At 40.4% G+C, this 25873-nt stretch overlaps 1 protein-coding gene across 1 annotated transcript in view; it reads left to right on the top strand.

Annotated features, from left to right (window-relative positions):
- The window catches only part of dnah5l (dynein, axonemal, heavy chain 5 like), a 367508-nt gene that overhangs the window by 49463 nt on the left and 292172 nt on the right, over positions 1-25873 (top strand). The window contains exons 11-14 of the mRNA XM_072575753.1: positions 2339-2432; positions 2582-2680; positions 5422-5603; positions 11823-11942. Coding sequence (XP_072431854.1) covers positions 2339-2432; positions 2582-2680; positions 5422-5603; positions 11823-11942 — 495 coding nt within the window. The remainder of the gene's footprint in view (positions 1-2338; positions 2433-2581; positions 2681-5421; positions 5604-11822; positions 11943-25873) is intronic.

The raw sequence follows: 25873 nt of genomic DNA on the forward strand, positions 1-25873 counted from the left end.
TCTACCTTTGCCTGGGGAGTTGGAATCTGGGACACAGTCTAGGATATATTTCTCATTTAAAAATGAGATGAGAAGTTCCTACACTCAGACAGTGGTGAATTCCACATTCTAGAGTGTTGCAGATGCTTCATTGTTGAGAATATTCAAGGCTGAGAGATTATTCATTTTAGAGAATTAATAGATTACGAGAGGGCAGAGTGAAGATGGGGTTGAGGCAGAAACTCAGTAATATTGTTGTACTCAGTTGTATTAAGTATTGGAGCAAGTTTGAAAGGCTGTGTAGTCTATTCTTGCTGCTGTTCTATTATGTTACTTTCAGAGTCCTCTGCAATAGAGTTTGTCTGCAAAGTTGCGGTCATGTCAGTTGTAAAATGAGCTATCACTTCACCCTGGCCTGGCACTCATGCTTGATGACTCACCACATACTGATCCCAACTCTTTGCTTGTCTTTGAGATACATGCTGTGCCAGCATTTGAGGTGCCAACTGCAAGTATGCAATCATGTGAAGGGGCATCTTCTTTATTGCTTTGCTATTGCTCTCTTTCTCTTCTTCCTTTGGCTCATGTGGCTGAGCAGGCAACATTTTCTAGGTATCGGAAAGTTGAAACTCAATATGATTGAGGGAAAGTGGGTGGAGTGGGAAGCAAGAAATCTTTGGTCACAACTTCTGAATTCTATACATCATTCCTGACAGTAGAATCAGTGTGTGCTGGGAGTTAAAGAGCAAAAAAGAGATTCATTCATCCTAAATATTCTCAGATACTCACAAGGCCTATTGCAACTGGCTCAATGGTGTGGAGACCATTGCCTCTGAGGGAAATGTAGATGAGTTTGGACATACTGCTTTGCTCCACTTTGTTGCCTGCCAGCCTGATCTGAAAAAGGGAGGGAGAACAAAATTTCAGTGATTGTGCAGGATTGTGCTTAGGTGATTTCCCTTCTATAAGTTATCAACCGGAGTGGTTGAAAGGCTGACAGCACTGGTCAGCATGTGGGAGTGAGAGGGAATGTACAGACCATTGGATCTGCTCCACTGATCAACCATTGCTGATACATTTCTCAGTCCCATTCTCCTGCCTTCTCCCTGTAATGTTTGATCTCCTTGCCAATCAAGAACTTATCTGTCTCTGTCTGAAATACACTCCACAACCTTGTGTGGCAGTGTATTTTGCAGATTCACTACCTTCTGGCTGAAGAAATTCCTCCTCATATCAGTTCTATAGAGTCTGCCCTCAGGTCCTAGTCTCTACTAGCGGAAAGATGTTCTCCACAAAACTCTATCCAGGCCTCTCAGTTTTCTGTAAGTTTCAGTTAGATCTCCCTCATCCTTCTAAATCCATTTAGTACCAATCTAGAGTCCTCAACCATTCCTGATATGACAAGCCCTTCATGCCCAGGATCATTCTTGTAAACCTCCTTTAGGTCCCCTCCAAGGACAGCACATAGATACATGGTAAACCTTCGAGACATGGTCCAAGTATTCCAAATGCGGTGTGGCCAGAGCTTTATACAACCTTAGCAATACATCTCTGGTCTTGTATTCTTGAAATGAGTGACTGATTCCTGATGAAGGGCTTATGCCCAAAACATCGACTCTCCTGGTCCTCGGATGCTGCCTGACCTGCTGTGCTTTTCCAGCACCACACTTTTCAACTCTTAAAATGAATGCCAACATTTGTTGAACATTATCTAACAATTGTCTAACACTGCTACTGCCAACTGAATCTGCATGTTAACCTTAAGAGAATCCTGAATAGGACTCCCAAGTGTCTTCTGACTTCAGATTTCTAAAGTTTTTGACAAAGCTGTGCTGACTCAACCCTATATCACCATGCAATCTCTGTAACCATATCCTTAATAATGGACTCTAAGTTCTTGCCAATGACCGGGGTCAGACTAACTGGCCTAAAATTTCCTGTCTTCTGCCTCCCTCCCTTCTTAAACAGGGGTGTTACATTAACCATTTTCCAATCCTCTGGCATCATCACTGACTCCAGGTTACAATTGTATACATTCTTTCAACCATCCATCCATAACTAATCCCTGAAACTAATCAGATTGTGATCCCAAAATTACAGCTGTTTGGACTACTCCCTTACTGAACATATTGAAATACAAATCAGTCTGTTTTCTTTACCATATTTAATGATGGAGCCATGGAAAATTCCATGTCTTAATGTCACTAAATGCCTATTTGGAAATATTCTACTTCCCAAACTATTTTGCTATCTTACAGTTTTGCAACAACATCAAACTGGAACTTTGTGAAATTTCATATATTTGAGTTTGAATCTTCAAATTTTTCTTTCAGCAATTTCATTTTTTTTCTTATTTCAGCCTTCTTGAGCAGATTAAAAGCCCTCATGTGAGAAAAGTGATGGGTATTCTTCAAGTTGCAAAGTCCAGGACATTGAAACATTGGCGAAAACTGGTAATTTTTCACCCTTCATACTGAGTTGGTCAGCATGTATGTTGTACATTTTTAAAAATAACATATTCAGTAATAATTGAATATTTATTCTGTAATGTGCTGCTTTTGGACATAAATTCCTTGTAAGCTATGTTTCTCACTTTTCTTAGGACAGCAATATTACTGATGCGGCCAATGAAGCTAAAGATAATGTGAAATATCTGTACACACTGGACAAATTCTTCGGGCCTCTTATGAAGTGTACACCTGTAAGTTTGATATTCTAATTAACCCTACTCCTGTCTAACATAAGGTCAGAAAATATTCACAGCATAAAAGGACACAATTCAGTCCATTGACTACATGCTGGTTTTCTGTAAAGCAATCCAGTTATCTCCATCCCCCTGTACTATATGTATCACCCTACAACTTAATTTCCAGGATGCAAAAACAGAAACTACTGGAGAAACTCATCAAGCCTGGCAACATCTGTGGGAAGAAAGCAGAGGTTAATGATTCATGTCCAGTGACTCTTCATCAGAACTGTTACCACAAGAAAAGGTGCTATTTATGCTGAAGCTGAAGTGTGGGAGGGGGCTAAGTAGAGATGTGTGAATAATTGGAAATGGAGCCCAAAAAGACAGAGAGATATGAAAAGGGTAGGTCAATGAGGTAATGGATAGCAAGCCAGTACAGAAGGAAAACTGAATAGTATAATAGGAACTAAGAGTGAAAAAAATAGGTGAACTGTGCTGGGTACAATTCAAATAATGTAATACTGAACCCAGAATCCCTACAGTGTGGAACAGGCCATTCAGCCCAACAAGTCCACATTGACCCACCAAAGAGGAGCCCACTCAGACTCATTCCCCTGGATTGTGGGAGTAAACCAGAGCACCCAGAGGACACCCACAAAGCCACAGGGAGAATGTGCAAGCTCCACATAGACAGTCACCCAAGGTTGGAATCAAACCTGGGTCCCTGGTGCTGTGAGGCCACCATGCCGCTTGGGAGTGTGTTTTTGCAGAACATCTCACTCTGTCCACAAAATGATGTCGAACTTCCAGTCGCCTGTCACTTCAGCACACCACTGTGCTCCCTGGCCAACATTTCTGTCTCAGCCTAGATTACACCTCCTCCCACCCTGTCCCCTGTAAAAATGCCATCCCATATTCCCAATTCCTTCGCCTCCGCTGCATCTGCTCCCAGGAGGACCAATTCCAACACCGAACAACCCAGATGGCCTCCTTCTTCAAAGACCACAATTTCCCCTCAGACGTGGTTGACGATGCTCTCCACTGCATCTTCTCCACTTCCCGCTCCTCCCCCCTTGAACCCTGCCCCTCCAATCACCACCAGGACAGAACTGCACTGGTCCTCACCTACCACCCCACCAACCTCCAGATACATTGTATCATCCTTCGTCATTTCCGCCACTCCCAAACAGACCCCACCACCAAGGATATATTTCTCTCCCCTCCCCTATCAGCATTCCGGAAAGAGCACTCCCTCTGCGACTCCCTCGTCAGGTCCACACCCCCCACCAACCCAACCTCCATTCCCGGCACCTTCCCCTGTAACCGCAAGAAATGCAAAACTTGTGCACACACCTCCCCCGTCACTTCCCTTCAAGGCCCCAAGGGATCCTTCCATATCCGTCACAAATTCACCTGCACCTCCACACACTTCATTTACTGCATCCGCTGCACCCGATGTGGCCTCCCCTACATTGTGGAGACAGGCTGCCTACTTGCGGGACGTTTCAGAGAACACCTCTGGGACACCCACACCAACCAACCCAACCACCCCGTGGCTGAACACTTTAACTCCCCCTCCCACTCCGCCAAGGACATGCAGGTCCTCGGCCTCCTCCATCACCAGACCATGGCAACACGACGCCTGGAGGAAGAGCGCCTCATCTTCCGCCTAGGAACCCTCCAACCACAAGGGATGAATGCAGATTTCTCCAGCTTCCTCATTTCCCCTCCCCCACCTTATCTCAGTCCCAACCCTCGGACTCAGCACCACCTTCTTGACCTGCAATCTTCTTCCCGACCTCTCTGCCCCCATCCCCTCTCCGGCCTATCACCATCACCTTAACCTCCTTCCACCTATCACATTCCCAACGCCCCTCCCCCAAGCCCCTCCTCCCTACCTTTTATCAAAGCCTGCTTGGCACACCTTCCTCATTACTGAAGAAGGGCTTATACCCGAAACGTCGATTCTCCTGTTCCTTGGATGCTGCCTGACCTGCTGCACTTTTCCAGCAACACATTTTTTAGCTCTGATCTCCAGCATCTGCAGTCCTCACTTTCTCCTTTGTTTTATAATTCAAAGTCTACCATCTTCCATAGTGATATTTATACTTAGGTTCCTAGAACATTGCCTGGGTGTCTGGATTAACAGATTAGAGTAGTGCTGGAAAAGCACAGCAGGTCAGGCAGCATCCAAGAAGCAAGAAAATCAATGTTTCAGGCAAAGACCCTTCATCAGGAAGCCCTCGGTTTTCCTGCTCTTCGATGCTGCCTTGACCTGCTGTGCTTTTCCAGCACTTCTCTAATCTTGTCTCTAATTTCCAGCAACTGCAGTACCCACTTTCGCCTGTCTGGATTAACAGTCCAGCAATAATACCACAAAGCCATTACCTCCACCTTAATTCCACACACTTTTCCTTTGCTAATCTAAATTTTATAATACAGTCAGTTAATGATATGTATGATGTGATGGTCAAGTTAGAGGTAGTCATATTCCAAAGATGACTCATATCAAAGTGTTCTCCCACAGGCACCATTTGGTCCACTCTGCTCTTTGCATTCTCCAGTACCAGAATCACAATGTCTCCTACTTAGTTGAACCAAGTTGGGTCAAAGATGTATGCTTTCATTTCTAATAATTTGGAAATCTATTGCATGCACCCAGATTAGTTAAATGCCTATCCTGTCTCCAATTTACTACTTGTGAGTGCAGAAGATTTCACATCCAATGTAAAATACACCTTTTATTCTTTCAGGTCACTATGGTTGAACATATTCCCAATTTGATGAATAGTATTCGGATGATCCACAGCATCTCAAAGTATTACAACACATCAGAGCATATGACCTCTCTGTTTGTCAAGGTTACCAATCAGATGATTACCACATGTAAGAGACATCTCTGTCAGAATGTTGGAAAATTCTGGGACCAAGACAGGTAACCATATTATCTATCTTTAAAGGTTTTTTTTATAGATAGGAAAATTAGCATGAAAAATCTGAAGGCCAAATGTAAAACAAGTCAAATGCAGAAGGAATCTCACTGTGCTATACTGTGCTGTGCTGTAGCAATGCTTACTTACAATCTCAAAAGACTGATACCTGCTCAAGCACAAATGCATGATTTCCTATGTATAATAATCACACCAACTAGCCACAAAACGACATGACCCTCTCTCTCACTAGTATCCTTACATACAGATAAGGAAGGATACCACTTCGACTGAGACAACACATCCATCTTAGAACAAGCCCAACAGAGACACGCACGAGAATTCCTAGAAGCATGGCATTCCATCCGGAACTCTATCAACAAACACACCGAGTTAGACCCCATCTATCATCCCCTGAGAAAAAGAACAGGAAATGACATTACTACAGGAAATAACATCACCAACCCAAAAAAACCCAAACACATAAATAGAAAGCAGGAATCACGTACACTGCTTTGCCTGAGGCCCACTGAAGATGTTGCCAAGTAGGGTGACGAAATGTCTGGAAATGAACCTCCCAGCTCAGCGAGCAAACCTACATCCAGAATAATAACCAATGTAGAATTTGACTTATCATAACTGGTTTATACATGGAGGCTATGATAAGATATGACTCCAATCTCTACTACGTACTTGGTTAGTTGTGGAGAAAGTGAGGACTGCAGATGTTGGAGACCAGAGTTGAAAAATGTGATGCTGGAAGAACGCAGCAGGCCAGGCAGCATCAGAGGAGAAGGAGAATCAACGTTTCGGGCATAAGCCCTTCTTCAGGAATGTAGGCTCCTGAAGAAGGGCTTATGCCCGAAACGTCGATTCTCCTGCTCCTCGGATGCTGCCTGGCCTGTTGGTTAGTTGTAGCAATCACTGAGGAAAATTGATCATCCTGGTGGTTTGATTGGGTAGTTACATATTTGTAGAGCTTGATTATCCGTGCAATTTTCCTAACTGAGTCATGACAACATCCCAACCAGTCCCCATGCTTGTACATGCCAAATCATGTCAACTAGCACCCTACCTACCCTCATGGCCCTTTATAGCCCCTTTGCCAACTTTGTGCCAACTCATGACCCTGACCATCGTACCTTTACCCAATACCAACTTAGTGCCAAGTCATACTAACTTATGTCCTGCCCTTTTCCTTTTTAAACCTCCATGTGAATACAACCAGTACCCACCATGGGCAGACCACAGGAGCCATGCTGAAATAAACTAAATATTAAACTAGCTATTACAAAACTCACTAAAAAAACCTCTCATTTATGATAGCCCACTACATACATTTTTATCCCCTGAAATGCTTAGTCCCAGATTAAAAAGAAACATTTGTATTCACAACCCCACATTAAAGACTACTAATAATTTAGTAGCCTCTTTGAGCTGCCAATCACACTGAACTTAAAGCTATCCAACACTACTGTGATAATGGTAGGTTGTGGAAAGCAGTCAGGAGTCAAAACTAATGATAGCCCTCGATGTTATATTAACCAAGATCTGTTGTAATTGCTGGAACTGATTTTCTTCAAATTTCAGACTCAGGCAGATGGTTTTTATTCTCAATTTCTAAAAGGCAAGAGATATAAATAATTTGACAGCTTGACTGTCAGTACAGACCTTATCTATCTTTTGAGGTTTTTAACGTCTAATCTAAAAATTCATAACAATGAAGTATTTGAGCAGTGCTGCAGTGAATATGGGGGTCTGTTTGAACTCAGCATTTATTTAACATAGCGCTGTTCAATTTGGGACTTCAGTCTGAATTGCATCCTATGCCCATTACCTTCTTCAACCCCAGCAGAAATAATTTCTGTCAGATCTTGGGGCAGGAGGCTGAATCTGGAGCCACACCAACCAGTGTGGATATATTCTCTGTAAAAATCCAAGCCAAGATATAGGGATTGAAATAGACTGAGACTAATGCCTCTCTTTTTTGTGTTAAATCAGTCCGAGCCATGATTTCAAGCTGTACGTATAGTGTACTGTTTGCTTGAAGATGTGAATAGGCAGAAAGTTGGAAATTACAAATGATTTGTTTCAAAAGAAACTTATTCACCATTTAAATGTGTTCAGTTTGGCAATTTTTATTCTTAAAAATACAATAAATGTTTGCTGAAGCAGTTTGTAGTACTCTCACTGGTGTAATTCACCCTGCTTTAGGCCTGTAGTAACAAGAAGAAATCTTCCCTCCTCCTTGTTCTTGGCATGTAAATGCTTTGAAACTGTAACTTAAATCAGGTGAACTGCTTACAGATTAACACACACCCTTGGAGCCCTCATCCTGTTGGCTATGGCTCCATGAACAGTCAATAGTCTTATAGTCTTTTGGGCATTGAATTTCATTTTGCTTTGTCTGAACCTACACTTGTTGCTCATTAAATATTTAATTGAATCAAGTGCAGTCTGTCTTGTTGAGATTTCTAAGATCTGATATGAAAAAATCAGTGACAAGAACTTTCCTTACTTCATAGCTTGTAATTTTAAATTGCAAGTATTCCTTTAAAATCTCCTGCAATGTGTTATACCATCTAATGGGGTTGAGTTTGAGTTTGATTTACTGTTGTCACATGTACCGAGATATAGTGAAAAGTGTTGGTCGGCGTGCTTACCATGTTCAGGATACAGCCGTTAAGAAGGTACAGAAAGAGAAAGATCAGGATTATCATTTGACTCCATTCAAAAGTCTGATTAAGGCAGGGAAGAAGCTGTTACTGAATCTGTTCATAATTGTATTCAAACTTTTATATCTACTACCCAACAAAAGAGTGTGAAAAAGAGTATACGTGGGTGGGAAGGGTCTTTGATTAGGCTGGTTGCTTTCCCAAGGCAGTGGGAAGTATAGATTGAGTCAATGGATGGAAGGCTGATATGCAAGATGGACTGGGTTGTGTTCACAACTCTCTGTAATTTCTTGTGGTTTAGGGAAGAGCAGTTGCCATAATAATGCATTGGAAATAGAATGTACTATTCCTGGTGGCCATTACTTGGCTGAATTTTAGAATGATTTATGATGATACTGGGAACAAATGTGGACTTTTGTTAAAAGAAACATTCTTGATAAGTATTAATGAAACATATCTTTTTATGCCTGGTTTGGTATTGATTCATAATTTAAAATATAAAAGGTAAATATTCAGCTGCACTCAGACCATGTGTGAGCCTAAGTGATGTAAATAATACAAGGTCTTGGTAAATTTGAGAGAGCAACCAAATTATACAGCTCAAATATGAACATGTTCTAATTCATTTGATTATGTAGAATAAACACAGAGATTTTGGAAGCATTTAACAGGTCTGGTAGTATTGTGGAGAGATAAACTAAGTTAATAGCCCAATTTTATCTCACTCAAAATTCATTCATTTATACAAGTTAAAGATTTGCCTAACATTTCAAGTTGGTGACCCTTCATCATAACCAGAACTGTACAGAGATCTGACTGAGGTTTTAAGCAAGGCAGACTCTAATGAAAGATTGCCAAACTGAAATATTGGCACAGTTCTTGTCATGGATTACTTCAGCGAGCTGGATGGCTGGTTTGCAATGCAGAGTGATTCCAGTAGTGTGGGCTCTATCCTGTACTGGTTCAGGTAACCATGCAGGCCTCTTGCTTGAGGTGTACTGAGCCTCAGTTTAAATTTACTACCAGTTGTTTCACTCGAAGGGGAGAACAGCCTATCATGATTTTAACTGATCTAAGTGTTTCCAGAATTTCTGTTCTCATTTCCGATTCCTCAGCATCCAGACTGTTTTCCTCTTGTTCAATTGTTTGTCTGACTGAGCTCCTATTGAACTGAGTTGCCAGTTAATCAAATCAATGAAGCACAAGTAACTTTGTCTTTTTCTGGGGGCTTATTAGCTGCGACAATGCATATACAAGAGTCGACTAGTATCTTGGAAAATACTCCTGGCCAAACTTCAAAGTTGATGGTCCTTTATTTTCGGTTGGTGGAAACCGGATGTAAATGAACAGATCCATTTTGAATAGATCCAATTTTTGCTGATAGGGGAAAAAGGGTGAGGCATGGTTCTCACAGGAAGGAAAACAAAATTTAACAGGACCATTTAAACGTACTGCTCTGAAAAGGGCCTTAATCCCAGAATCATAAATTTATGGAAAAGTCATGGAATTATTACAGCCCAGAAGGAAACTATTCATTCCATTGTATCTGCTCTGATGCTAATCATCCCTCTTAGACAGTAGTGAAAGTCTGTTAATGTGTTATGATTTAAGCACTTTTAAAACGTGCCGTTCTTTAAACATTTTAAAAAGGCTGAGGAATCAGAATTTTTTTTTAAAAAAAGCTTCTGCTAGGTCAATTTAATTGATAGGCCATTTGGTGTAGGATAGAAAAAGAAGTAATTCACTTGCATAGCTTCGCAGAGCACTTTGATGATTTCTCAAAGTTCTATTACTATGGCCATTTTGAATACCTTGCTGAGTTTCAAAATCTAGCATTATTTTAAGGGGATTCTGATTTCACAGTTTGATCAACCATTTTGTTGAGCAATAACCTGTTCAGTGACACTCAGTTGGGTTCTACCAGAGCTTCTTAGCTCTTGATTCTGATTCAAAATAGACAAAAAAGAACTCTAAAGATGAGTTGAAAGTGACTGACCTTGATATCAATGCAACAAAGTGTGATATGAAGGAGCCCTAGAAAAACTACAGTTAATGTGAGTCAGTGGAAAGGTACTCTTTTGATCTGGGGTAATACTTAGTCTAAAAGATGGTTGTGGCTTTTGGAAATCAGTAATTTCAGCACTGGTACATCACTGCAGGAGTTCTTCAGGGTAGTGTCTAGGACCAAAGATCTCCAGCTGCTTCATCAACGATGTTCCTTGCATCATAATGTCAGAGCCAACATGTTTGTACAATGTTCAGCAGCATTTGCAGTGTTTTAGATACTGAGGTTGTCTATATCCATATGCAGCAAGTTTTGGACAATATCCAGACTTAGGCTGACAAGTGACAAATATGCTACATGAGTGCCAGCTTATGACCATCTCCAATAAGAGAGAATCTAACCATCTCCTCTTGACCTACAATGTGGTTACCAGTATCTTGGGGTTGACCAGAAACTGAACTGGAGCAGCCATATAAAAATAATGGCTACAAGAGCAGGTCAGATGCTACATTTTTTATTCATTCATAGAATGTGGGCATCATTGGCTAGGTCAGTAGTTATGGCCCACCCCTCATTGCCAGGCAGGCAGTTAAGAGACAACCACATTGCGGTGGATCTGGAGTCACATACAAGCCAGAACAGATAAGGTCAACAGTTTCCTTCCCTAAAAAGCATTAGTGAACCAGATAGGATTTTGTTTTCTCCTGACAATCAACAACATTTTCATTAGATTCATAGTTCCAGCATTTTATTGAAATCAAATTCAACCATCTACTATGGCAAGGTTTGTACCTACATCCCCGGACACTACTTGAGCTCTTACAGATTAATAGTCCAGTGATGATACCACAGGACCATCATACCACCACCCACTCCTCCTTTCCCTCAACTAAAGAAGCTAGCTCAACTCCTGACTCCTCAAAAACCAATTACAAGGCACAAGTCAGAAGTGTAATGGAAAATTGTCCACTTACCTTGGTAAGTACAGCTCCAACAACACTAAAGAAGCTCCACACAGTCCAAGACAAGTAGCCTGCTTGAGTTGCACTCTATACCTCACTTTTAAATTTTACTCCCTTCACGACTAACTATTGTGGCAGTAGTGTGTACCAGCTACAAGATGCATTGTAATAGTTCACTAATGCTCCTTCAGTAGCACATTACAAGCTCATTGCCTCCATCAGCTAGGAAGGCAAGGGCAGCAGACTCATGGGAGCATCACCAAATGCAAATCCCCTCTAAGTCACATATGATTCTGACTCGGAATTTTATCGCCGTTCCTACAATGTCGCTCGGTCAATTCTTAGAATTCACTTCCAAGCAATACTGCAGGTGTACTCAGTATTCATTTTAGGTATTTGTAATGTATATCTCATGAATGTTTAAATCACAATTTTTACTCAAAGTTTTCTGATCAAATTAAATGTTATACTAAAACCTTGGATGAATGCTTGGACATAGCTGGTTTGGGTAAATTTATAATCGGCATCACATTCCCATAAATGTAAAGACATACAACCACTTTTTCTTATTATTCATTTCAGGCATGAGCTACTGAAGAAAATTAAGGACTGCACCCAGCTAAATGTTGAGTATCAAAAACATTTTCAAAGAATCAGGGAGAAGCTTCGTGAAAATCCAAAGGAGAGACAATTTGAATTTAGGTAACAGTCTACCTTTTATTTCAAATTTTATTTTGACTTTACTTCAAATATATTTATAACCTAATTTAGATTCTTTTTCCACCTTATAATTGATTCTGGTTAAAGTCCTTTGTATCACACCCCACTCCCTACTCTTAAAGCTATTGATTCAGGCAATTTACTCTTAATATCAGCTAACTCTGTTTCAACTAAACACTTTAAGTAGCCATAATCTGTTTTAACATATACATTTTGTGCATGGCCTTTGTTTCTTGTTAGAAGCACTTCTCCATTTGTGGCATGCTTATCATTCCTACACATATCTATGCATATTTTAATGCACTGTATTAAATTAAACATTGAAATGTACTGGAGACTTATCAGTACCCAATCAAACTTCAGTCAACTGAGTACAAATATAATGGTGAGAAACTGAGTTTTAAATCTGAGTTTAGGATGAGATATAAGACACTGGTTAACATAAAGCCGTGATAAGTAGTGACTACTGGTGCAGATCTTGAAGTATGGCTGGTGTGCATGAATAGCTGTATCTTTCTTCTTCCACTTCTTGGTGCCCAGGTCTCCTGAACTTCTCAAACCCCTCAAGATTGTTTCACTGGATTCTTCCTTCAGAGTCCTTCTCTAAGCCTACTACCCTGAACATTAACTTTGTACCCTTTTCAGAGGCAGATATTTTGCTGGATTATTGATGAAGCTTTATGGTCTATCAAGATACATTGTATTTCAAAATATACTATCAAGTGTCAAGTTCTTTGTCTAAACTTTAAATTGAATATTTCATCTTTTGGTGTCATTCATCTGCTGTTAACTGCTTGAGACTTTGCACTCACCTTCAGCCTTCATCAACCACTCCTATCTAATCGATTTCCTTATCACATTTCAAACTGTTCTTCCCAAACTAATTTCATCCTACCAGAAATATTCCATGTCCAGAACCAATCTAAATCCAAAGGGTATCATTCATTAAAATAACAGCTATTTATGTGTAAGGTTGTTCATAAGACCGAGCAAGTTACTTATAACTATCCAATTCATTTGTTTATTTTCCTAAACAAACTGCTAAACAACAATATTCTTCACTAAAAATTACTCTATTCTACTGTTAACATGAATTAACTTGTGTACTTCAGCAAGAATCTTAATTAAGGAAGTTTTAAAGGAAAACTGGGGTCTGGTTAGCTCCATTAGCTAGACAACTAGTGTGTGGATCAGGATAATGCAACATGTAGATTTAACTCCAGTTCTGGCTGAGTTAGACCTGTGAGCTCCCTCCTCACCCTGTCACTAAGTGTGGAAGGCAAAGGTGATCTAACATGAACAAAAACTGCCAAGAAATGGCTCAGTATGAATAAGTAAAGGACTTATCTTCAGTTAGAACAAATATGATGTGATGTGAAATGAAAAGCCTAGCAAAGCCTTGTATATGATTGTTTCATACTTACCAAGAGGCCTTGTCTGCCCTTGGGTGTCTTTCCAGATTAGCTATTTTTACATAAGATGGTTATCCCACTGGCCTTGTTTCCATCGAATTGAAACACTAAGCAATCTCCAGGTGAACAAATTTATCGGGATCATTGATGGCAGCCACACAGGCCTACTCTAGACTATCCTGAGTATCAGCAAGTGATTGTGTATCATGTGCAAATGTTAGCTTAATATGATTTAATGTCTGACCCCAGAAAACTGTCACCCAAAATGAAAATAGAAAGTGTTAGAAGCGATTATCAGATCTGGCAGCATCTTTGGAATGAGAAAGTTAATGTCACACGTTGATGACCTATCATTGACCTGAATGTAAGGAAGAAAGTTCATATGCAATGAATATTAACCTAGAACTTTCTGCCCACAACATGGTGGTAGAAGTGGAAACAAGGAAGAAATAGAAAAAGAAATTAGATGATCACATGAACAAAAAAGACCAGAAGGGGTATGGGAATTGACTTGGGGGTGGCCATGGGTGGGACTGAAGGCTTGCTTCAAAGAGAGCTGGTTTGTTCATTGATTCTTAGGGCCTAGCACCAGCAATATTTACAGTGACAGATCACAACTTCTAAGAGTGGTGCCTTTGACTTACCTCTGCTTAGGCTGTTTGTGGTAGAACTGTCCTATGTTTTGAAAGTCTTTTTTAAGACCTGGTGCTTAAAGCTAGGGAGTACGTAGTTGTAACTGCTGCCTCAGATATGGCCATCTTCCAAGGCAGACTTCTAGACAAGCAACAATGCAAAGTGGCTGAGTCGATGCTGTTAGCCAAGTTTACCCATAGGGATGGCCTCAACCGGGACGTTAGGTTAATGTCACACACACACATCCTGACACAGACCCTCTCTCAGAGACAAGGTCTCACCGATGCACACACCCTTTCATAGGCTTGTACCCCATCACACTCACACACATACTGGACCAAGCTTACACATACACATGCATACTTTCACATACACTCACACCCACACGCACACACTCATATGCACATACTCAGTCTCTCCTGCATGCGCATATAAGTTTTTAGGGTGAATTTTATGTGCAGAATTACATTTTATTTTGTTAAAAACTGCATAAATCCATGTAAGATTCGATAAGTCCCACTTTAGAAATAGAACCAGCGTGACTCAACATTGGGATACAGACAAACTTTAACCTCACAACTTTAAGACATTGTCTGAGCTAAGTTAACACCTATCGTTAGAAAAGCTAAAGCTATCTTGAGATTGTAATTTAAAAGGAGTTCTGCGATATACATATGAAAGAACTGAAACTAGCATATCCCATTCTAAAAGGTGAATGACTTAATCTAAATTTATTTAATAGCTACAGCTCCCTGACACTGGAGTATGATTCTATACTCCACAACCAACTGATGAAGGAGCAGCGCTTTGAAAGTTAGTGCTTCCAAATAAACCTGTTGGACTATAACCTGGTGTTGTGTGATTTTTTTTGAGCTTTATCCACCCCAGTCCAACATCGGCACCTCCAAATCATGCCTCAGATATGGGCACTGTGGCTGCAGCAACTTGTGGTCTGCAGCATGAGCAGCAGAGCAGAGAGGGAAATATTTGTGAAGAGGGGTGAGGAAGAGGGTTTTACATGGAAGAGTGTGCCCATGAAAGTTTTTTTTTGGGGAGCTCATAGTCCTGAACCAGGAGCAGTACTGAGGTGAATAAAATTCAACAAATAAGTTGTTACTGAACTTGGGCTACATCTTATAACTGAACCAAGAGCCTCACATAATGGTGCCATTTGCCAATGCCTTTATCAGCAGCTCAAATGCTGTTAAGCTGAGGGCACAGCATGTATGTGTTCTGGTGCCACATTCATTTCCATGTGCTGGTTGCATTCTAATGCTCAGTTGCTATACAAAACAGTTCAACAACCATGAAAACCTACAAGCCATTTTGAGTACTAATCCATGGTTACAATATTTTGAGCCTGTCTGACAGTAGGCATGACTTCGAACTGAGCTTTCTCTGCAGCACTGACATGATGGATGATTTCTGTCTATGATGCAGTGGCTACTGGAGGCTTCATCATTATTTGCTGTACTTGCGCTGCAGTGGAGTTGGAAAGGACAGCGTCTGAGCTGTGTGCAATGCCCTGCCTTGCTCCCTGACTGTGATAATAGGCTGTCAGACAGGCCAGCCACGGTGCTGGCTTGCTTGCTTCATTTGTTCGAATGAGGAGGAAGCATGGGATTTACATGCTGCCTACTGCCACAGCAATGGACACAGACAGTTTATGAATAGTGACCCTATTCCCAAAGAACAACATGGACCAATTTTTAAAGTTCGTTGCAATTTCGAAAAAAAACAATGCAAAGCCTAAGCAATGGAAAGCCACTTCCTTAATCACAGCTATTAATAAAATGCTGTAACAAATTACATGTTATTTTTGTCCAAGATGAACTATTTATCAGATCAAACTAACTGTTTCTGAAGTTATAGAGCATGTAAGTTGTGTTCTGGTACACTGAATGTGTTAAATAGTATCTGCAACTTTTTCCTGTGGAATGCAGAGTAGTAAAATTACGATAACATTGATTGAACACAGAGCTATTAATATATCATTCCAGTCAGAAGTGTCTTGAATTGTTGTCTGGATTGTAATCCTAAATTAATGCGTTTGTCATAATGGTGGGATCATGAGGTTCCTTGGAAAATTGTTAACGCTGTTCAAATTCCATGTGATTGCCATTCAAGGCATCTTATGAAAGAAGCTGGTTTTGTTAACATTGTGTCTGAGATGAAGCTCATATTTGGCTGTGAGAACAACAGGGCCATGATTTCCCAGATTAATGGACAGCCCTGTAGCTAGTAGCTTTCAATTGCAAGTTTATATTGAGTTATCTGCACACTCAGCTCAAAAGTAAAATTGATGCCATAAAAGATAGAAGTCTGGTTGGAGGACTTCATGGTAAAATAAGTTGCTGTGGTAGTTGTAAACTTATCATCATTATTGTTATATTTAAGTGTCAACTGAGCCTTAAGATTTAGTGGAGAAGAAGTTTAATCATTCTGTCTACTGAGTTTATTGATCTCTTTGGTACTCAGGAAATCTGTCACATAGTTTATAACCTGAGCCATTGTCTGAGTATTGTCTCTTCTAACTTAAATATCAGCTTAGGTTTTAACAGGGACTTGGTGGTTTGAAGGAGGAGAAAATGAGGACTGCAGATGCTGGAGATTAGAGTTGGGAGTGTGGTGCTAAAAAAGCACAGCAGGCTAGGCAGCATCTGAGGAGCAGGAGAGTCGACATTTCGACCCAAGCCACTTTATCTCCTGAGACTCATTTAAATTGACAGATGAGTCGTGAGTCTCTTTAAAATTTAGGCCCAACTCTATGAAATCCAGTATTAATGCTGTAACAACAGTGGCAGGAGGTCACTGTAGGGGACCAAGTTAACTGGGATTTTAGGTGGAGTTCATGGCGTTCATGGGAACCCGGTAAAGGGAAGCACAAGAACACCATGTGCAGCTTGAAGTGGTACGTTCTTTTCTACCAACAAGGAAACACATATATATTTAATGCTGGTCCTCTTCTTCTCCAGTAGAGTGGGCAGTCACATGAACTCAGGGTTAAAATTGAGTCATGGTCCAAGTGGCGCCATTGGCTGAATGTGTAATGTTTTAATGCCAGGAATGAAGGAATTGCACTGGCCAAAATGTACCTGACAAAAGATAAAGGATGAACAACGCAAGTGCTGAGCTGTTGTTTATATACCGAAAAGGTGCATTTTTAAAAGGCACCCAGCATGCCACATTCTTGTCAAGCAAGGCAAGTGGAAGTGGTGTTAACATTGTGCCTAAAGCGATCACAATCTGTATTCCAATAAGCCAGAATTCAGTGGAAAGGATTCTTTGTTTGACTTAGGGCTTTACTGGTTTTACCAAGAGATTGGGCAGATAAAGGCACATTCTTACTGATGGATTTGCCTAATTATCATGAAACTGAATATGAAACCACTGAGTATACATTTACCAAAATCTATTCAGTGTCATCAATGTGGCAAGATATTCCAAAACACTAAACCAGGGTGGGGCAAAGATACTGAGCTGTAATGGGGAAAAGAATTAGGATAAATGATGGAAGGAGTAATTGAAGAGAGAGATTTTCAGGGGGTAAAAATGGAGCACTGTGGCACTGGAGCATAAGAAGAACGATTCTTGAGTTTAAGAAAGTGATGGATGAAACTCTAACAATAATATTAGAGCAGAAAGAGGGAACTACATGAGTTTCACAAACGAGGGGAAGATATGTGATAAGATGCTGCACTTGTGGAGATTGCAGAGAAAGCATGGAGTGAGAATAGTAATAAATAAGGATGAAGGATTGTGAAATCAATGTTCTTACAATAAAAGCCAGTGGAAGTTAACATGATAAGGATGGTAGGTAAACAGAATTGTGGATTTCTGGGTGGTCTGGCTTATTGTAGAACTTGAGAGGCTGGCAAGGAGAGAACAATAAGAATTTGAACTGAGTGACTGCTTAACATCTACAATATGCGTTTTCATACGGCACCTCTAATTTAGTTAAACATCACAAGGTGCTTTACAGCGGCTTCAGTAAACAAAATTTGCTAAAAGACATGAATGTAAAGTTCAGCTAGATAAAGGATCAAATGAGGAGTGGAGAAAAAGGGATCATGTTCAATCCTTTAGAAGTTGATAATCTTGATGGATAAGATTTAGGGGTTGAAGCTTGGCTTTGGTTAGTGAGACCTGGGGATTGTGAATATTTGTGTACAGTTAAAGACTGGGCTCATAACGGAGATGAAATGGTGTAGTGGGGGTGCAGAGAGGAATGGTAAATGAGGAATGGTACAGTTGCTGGATGATAAATGATAAATTAACTTACTGAACTGTACAACCCATTGTTGACAATGAGATAAATAAGGTACGGGTAACTAGGGATAGGAAATAATCACTGCCCAGCCAGCAATGCAAAAATCTCATGAACGAATAATTTTTAAAAAAGAGCTGCTGGTGCTGGAAATCTGAAACAAAAGCAGAAATTGCTGGAGAAACTCAGCAGATCTGGCAGCATCTGTGGAGAAAAAACAGATTCAACATTTTGGATCCAGTGACCCTTCTGCAGAATGTCTGATATATACATAGTTCTGCCTTTAGCCACACATGCTTAAATGTGATGCATTATTTTAAAGCTCAAAACCTTGATTGATTTAGAAAATATTCTTAAGGAAAACACATTACTGGAACAATATAAGTGTTAACAATTGAGTGATTAAATTGGAGGAAACAAATCTCAGTCCTGATACTAACTGAACCTCTGTGAAAATTTAGATGACTGGACACTTTAGAGTTTTCTTTGTAAAAACAGATTGTACTTAGCAAATTGTACTTAGTTAAACAGAACATAAAATAATATTAACAATTCTTGTTTATCACTTCTGGAGAACAGAACACATCCTTATGCATTCCTAGTGTGGTTTGTCAAGCTAAAAAGTCTCCAAAATGTTAAGTAGAAATCAATGAATATACTGGTAACAAAAAAATGATATTTAGTAACCAGTTTAATGAATGTTTTAATTTGAATGCCACATGTATCACTATTGAAGACATTGATTTGTGTCTGATACTTTCTATTGTGCAATTCCCTAGACCCTGATTATTTTCCCTTGGAAAATGTTGCATTGAGAATTCACAGTTTTACCTGAAGGGGGGGCACTTAGCACATGAATATGTATAAAGTTCAGTTTAGATATTGAGATGTGTTCATATATCCTTTTGAATAAGAAGAATGTTGTTTTAACATTTAATTTGGCACAAAGTGGTTACAACAAAGGAATCGATTGTAGTGCTAATGTAAGTGATTCATCATGGCCTTTTCAAAAATCACTTTAAACATTAGCAATAATTCCTCTTGTAAGAATTTTGCAAAATCCAGCCTCTAGGTTTTCAGGTGAAGCATGAACATTTATGAAAAATGATACAAGTGTACAAAAGGAATCCTTGCTAAACATAAAAGAGGCGCCAATTAAATTTAAAAGTTAAAATCAAGTGCTAAACTTTGATGACCAACATCTTTATATATACTTTCAGACAAATAGCAAGTAAAGTACTTCAATATTGGGTGTCATCCTATTGTTTACAGTTGAAGTAGTTGTTAGCATTCATGTGGCCACAGCATATCATATCAGAGACACAACAAGTGAAGATTTTTGAGAAGAAGGTTCCATCGGACTGAAAACATTAATTTTCCTTTCTCTTCAAAGATGTGATTTTGCTTCTTTTAGTTTCATACTACTTGATTTTACAGTTTTCATTTAGTTACTGCAATTTACATGAAGAATGTAATTGAAACTATGGTGTCATAGAATGCATAAAAATGAAAATAGCCAGTTGCAAAAAAGACATCTCAAATTTTATTTTAAATATTTTTGACAGATCTTTTAGAATATCATTAAATAAGAGCTACTTCTCCTCATTATGGCACACCTGTAGGGACACACTGCTTTACTCACAGTTCATTCTTTGAGCTATGATGAATTACAACTAATGGCCTGGAATTTGCATGAAACAGGTGATGTCAACTCTATTTTGTAGACCTGCTTCAGCCATTCTTATGGAAGGTGGACATTGCAGGCTGGGCCAGCATTAATTTCCTATCCCTAGTTGCTTTTGAGATTGTGGTGCTGAGCTGTATTCTTGAGTTGCTGCAGTCCATGTGCACAATGTTGGCCCAAGAACACTGAACGATTGTGATATATTTTCAAAGCAGGATGATGAATAACTTGGAGGGAAACTTGCAGTTTGTGGCTTTCCCATATCTCTTCTGTGCTGGTCCTTCAAAATGGTAGTTGTTCTGGGTTTGGAAGATGCTGTCTGAGGATCTTTGGTGAATTTCTGCAGTACATTGTGTAGATGGTACACTCTACTGCTACTGAGCGTCAGTGGTGGAGCAAGTGGATACTTGTGGATGTGATGCCAAGCAAGTGAGCTGCTTTGTCCTAGATGGTGTCAAGTTCTTGAGCATTGCTGGAGCTGTACTCATCCAGGCTAGTGGGGAGTATTCCATCACACTCCCGAGCTGTGCCTTGTAGATAATGGACAGGCACTGGGGAGTCAGGTGGTGAGGTACCTACAAGATTCAGAGCCTCTGAAATGCTCTTATGGCCTTTGTCTTAAAATGGGTAGTCAATTTCTGTTTCTAGTTAATGGTAACCCTCAGAATGTTAATAATGGGGAATTCAGTTGTGACAATGCCTTTGACTGTCAAGGATTAATGGTTAGATCATTTCTTCTTGGAGATGGTAATTATTGGCATTTGTGTGACATGAATGTTGTTGCCACTTATCAGCCCAAGCTTGGATATTGTCCAGATCTTGCTTTATTTGGACATGGACTGCTTCAATATCTGATGAATTACAAGTGGTGCTGAACATTGTGCAATCATCAGCAAAAATCCCCATTTCTGATCTTATGATGGAGAGACGGTGAAACAGCTGAACGTAGTTTGGGCCTAGAACACTACCTTGGTCGACTCCTGCAGAGATGAGACGACTAATCTCCACCAATCACAACCACTTTTTTTCTTTTTGCCAGGTATGGAGTGGAGAGTTTCCTCTCTGATTCCCATTGACTCCAGTTTTGCTAGGATACCTTGATGTCACACTCATTCAAATACAGTCTTGATGTCTAGGGAAGCCACTCTCACCTCACGTCTGAAATTCAGCTCTTTTGTCCATGTTTGAATCAAGGCTATAATGAGGTCAGGAGCTGAGTGGCCCTGGCAGAAGCCAAACTGGGTATCACTGAGCAGGTTATTGCTGAGCAGGTACTGCTTGATAGCACTGTTGATGACACCTTCCATCACCTTACAATGATCGAAAGTGGACTGATGAGATGATAATTGGCTGGTTTGGATTTGAGTTGTTTTTTGTGTACAGGACATACCTGGGCAATTTTCCACATTGTTGGGTATATGCCAGTGTTGTAGATTTAGTGGAACAGCTCCTCCAGTTTTCCTATAAAGACATTCAGCCAGCAGTCTTTTAAAAAAAAATCATTCAAGGGATGTAGACATGATCAACGAACTAGGTCTTATGGAAGGCATCAGGGAAACACACTTGGTGGTAAGGCGGAAGGAAGATTCCAGGTCAGTTCACACTTAACCAGCTTTCAATTGCTGTTCCTCATAAATCATGTGTGGTTCACACTTGATTTGCCATCTGCTGCTAGTAAAATCTGAATCTAGTATGATGATGCCAGAATAGGCACCAACCCACCCAATCTTATGACCCCAACTCCCATCTTGAGGTCCCCCAAAAGAGCAATAAAATGATGGCCATTGTGTCAACTTAGCCCAGTTTGCAACAGACTGAGGTTAACATTTGTAACTTCAGTCCACTAGTTTTTGAGCATATTGTATAAGCTGACATTTCAGTTTAACATTTAGGGAGTTATTACTGTCAAAAATGACATGAAATATGAAATCAAGGTCTGTTTCTATGATTCTAATGGATTTGAAAAATGTAAGATATTATTCAAAGAAATGTAAGAAGTTTTACATGTGCCATAAAAATATCCGTCTCTCTCTCTCTCTCTCTCACAACACCTAGAGAAAAGTAGATTAACTGATCACTGATTAAACTTTATTGAGTCTTTATTGTGGGCAAAATACAAGTGATTATATTTCAACAGTAACTCATTAGCCATGTAATATTTTGCAACGTTTGAAGGATATAATAATTCAAGGATAAACAAGATTAGAGACATGAATGTGTGGCTCAAAGACTGGTGTGAGATAAATGCATTTTGATTCATGGGGCTCAGACACTCATTCCTGATGAAGGGCTTTTGCCCGAAACATCGATTTTCCTGCTTCTCGGATGCTGCCTGACCTGCTGTGCTTTTCCAGCACCACTCTAATCTTGACTGCTGAATGAGAAAGCTGTCTTGTTGATATGGGTTTCCTCTGAAAGTGCCCTGACTTGTTATATAACTGGGGCTGCAGAGAAGAATTTAAAGCAAATGGCAAGGGAAGGGATCAGGCTAGAGGAGATTATATTAGATTATCTACAGTGTGGAAACTGGCCATTTGGCCCAACAAGTCCACACCGAGATCATCTGAAGAGTAACCCACACAGACCCATTTCCCTCTGACTAATGCAGCTAACACTATGTGCATTTTAGCATAAAAGCAAATTACTGCGGATGCTGGAATCTGAAACCAAAAGAGAAAATGCTGGAAACTCTCAGCATGTCTGGCAGCATCTGTAAGGAGAGAAAAGAGCTGAGGTTTCGAGTCTAACTGACCCTTTGTCAAAGCTGGGCATTTTAGCATGGCCAATTCATCTAACCTACACATCTTTGGATTGTGGGAGGAAACTGGAGCACGTGGAGGAAACCAACGCATATACGGGGAGAATATGCAAACTCCACACAGTTGCTCAAGGCTGGTATCAAACCCAGGTCCCTGACACTGTGAGGCAGCAGTGCTAACCATTGAGCCACCATGCTGCCCATACACCACTTTCTCCCAACTGTTTACCCACTTATCTAATCTATCAACGTCTCTCTGTAAACAGTCTGTATCCTCTTGGAACCTGCCTTTCCACCTATTTTTTGTGATGTCTGCAAATTTGGCTACAGTACATTAATTTCCTCCTCCAAGTCTTTAATATATATTGTAAATAGTTGCAGTCCCAACACTGATCCCTGTGGAACCAAATCAAAGGGAAATATTGAGGTAAAGCAGCCAGGTAGTTTAGGTAATGATAAGAGTGTGCAAACAGAGAGTGTAAACTGAAGAGTACACCAGCAGATAAGGTCAGAGATTATAAAAATGGTAACAAGACAGTTGGGCTGAAGAGCCTGTTACCATGCTGTAGACCTCTATGACTCAAAAAGATGGTATTACAGATTTTGTAACTCTATACCTCAGAATTTGGGGAGGCAGGATCATTCATTATTGTTAAGGCAGAAGTGAACAGATTCTTGTTAGTTCATGGAATTGAGGGTTAGCATAGGAAGATGGGAATTTGGAATTCAACACGCCAACAAAGCAGTCATCACATAATTGGTTGGTGGACTAGACTTGATGGGCTTAATGCTATACATCTGCTCCTATTCCATATGTTCATATTAAAGACCCTGAACATATGCAATATTCATAACAATGTATGATCTATCTTTTAGCCTGGTCTAAACGTCTAGATCATGACTGATCATCTAACTCAATGCCATTTGTTTTGGCCCAACAAGTCCACACCGACCCTCCGAAGAGTAACCCACCCACCCACACTACATTTACCCCTTCACCTAATACCACAGGCAACTTAGCATAGCCAATTTACCTGACCTGCACATTTTTGGACTGTGGGAGGAAACCGGAGCAAACCCATACAGACACTGGGGGAATATGCAAACTCCACACAGGCAGTTGCCTGAGGCGGGAATTGAACCTGGATCTCTGGCACTGTGAGGCAGCAGTGCTAGCCACCATGCCACCCTGACTTTTTTTAGATTAGATTACTTACAGTGTGGAAACAGGCCCTTCGGCCCAACAAGTCCACACCGCCCCGCCGAAGCGTAACCCACCCATACCCCTACATCTACATCTACATCTACCCCTGACCTAACACTATGGACAATTGAGCATAGCCAATTCACCTGGCCTGCACATCTTTGGACTGTGGGAGGAAACCGGAGCACCCGGAGGAAACCCACGCAGACACGGGGAGAACGTGCAAACTCCACACAGTCAGTCGCCTGAGGCGGGAATTGAACCCGGGTCTCAGGCGCTGTGAGGCAGCAGTGCTAACCACTGTGCCACCGTGCCGCCCACACTTTCTCAGGGTAAAATGGGAGAAATAAATATGATAAGTGTGGTGCTGTAGTAATAATGGGTGACTTTGATCTGTTTGTAAATTGGGTGAACCAAATTGGCAGAGGTACCCTGGCAGATGAGTTCATAGAGTATATTTGGTACTTTTTCCTCGAACAGTATATTCCAGGTTCAACCTGGTAATAAGCAATGAGACAGAATCAATCAACAACCTCGCAGCAAAGGAGCCTCTAGTTAACAGTAATCATAACACAATAACTCAGTTTTAAGGGGAAAAGTTTTTAAAACCTGAATAAAGATAGCTAATTATAGGGGAATGGAGGCAGAACTAGCTAAACTAAACTGGAAAATTAGGTTGGAGAAAGCGAGGATTGCAGATGCTGGAGAACAAAGTCAAGGGTGTAGTGCTGGAAAAGCACAACAGGTCAGATAGCATCTGAGGAGCAGGGAAATCAACGCTTTGAGCATAAACCCTTCATCAGGAATGAGGCTTGTGGGTTGGGGCTGAGAGATGAATGAGAGGGGGTGGGAATTTGGGGGAAGGTAGCTGAGAAAGTGATGGGTGGATGAAGGTGAAGGAGAAGATGATAGGTCAGGGGGGACTGATGGACAGGTCCAGTGGGCGGTGTCGAGTTGGAAGCTTGGGACTGGGATAATGTGGGTGGAGAGGAAATTGGGAAGCTTTATCAGCTACCTTCCCCCAAACCCCACCCCTTTCCATTTATCTCTCAGCCCAACCCACAAGCCTCGTTCCTGATGAAGGACTTATGCCCGAAATGTCGATTTTCCTGTTCCTCGAATGCTGCCTGACTGGTTGTGCATTTTCAGCACTACACTCTGGGAAATTAAATTGAAAGGTTGGACAGTAGAGATGCCCGTGGCAAACTTTTAAGGAGATAGTTAATAACTCCCAGCAAGGATTATCATGTGAGAAAGACAGACTTTTGGAGGAGGATGCATTGAGCTCAATAGGAAATTAAGGAATTAGAAAAATAACTGGCTTATTGAAATATTGGTCAAATCTTAAGAACCAGCACAGAACGAAAAAATAAAATAGAAAGTAGAGTATGAAAGAATATCAAGTAATATAAAAGCATGCAATAATAGTTTCTATAATTATTTAAATATGAAAAGAGTAACTAAAGCCAGTGTTTAATCTCTAGGGACTGCATCTGGGGAGTTAATTATGGAAAACAATGGTGGAGACATTCAGGAAGTACTTTGTGTCTGTCGTACTTAGGAGATACAGTCATAGAGCCATATAGCATGGAAACAGACCCTTTGGTCCAACTCGTCCATGCTGACCAAATTTCCCAAACTAAACTCGTCCCATTTTCTTTAGAAAACTTTCCAAAAATATTTGAAAATCAAAAGGTGAAAGGAAGGAAGCAACATAAATCAATCACCATCACCAGAGAAAAAGAATTGGAAAAAGTCTACTAGACCTAAAGGCTGATATAGCCTGAGGAAACGATGTTCTCCACCTTAGGATCTTAAAATGAAAATAGAGATAGTTAATGCATTGGTTATAAATTTACAAAATTTATTAGATTCTGGGATTATTGTGATGGTTTGTAAAATAACTAATGTCTAAAATATGTGTCCATTAATTGTGTCTTTACTTCTTTTTACTT

This window comes from Chiloscyllium punctatum, chromosome 8 (assembly GCF_047496795.1).
Source record: "Chiloscyllium punctatum isolate Juve2018m chromosome 8, sChiPun1.3, whole genome shotgun sequence".
NCBI classification, from domain to species: Eukaryota; Metazoa; Chordata; class Chondrichthyes; order Orectolobiformes; family Hemiscylliidae; genus Chiloscyllium; species Chiloscyllium punctatum.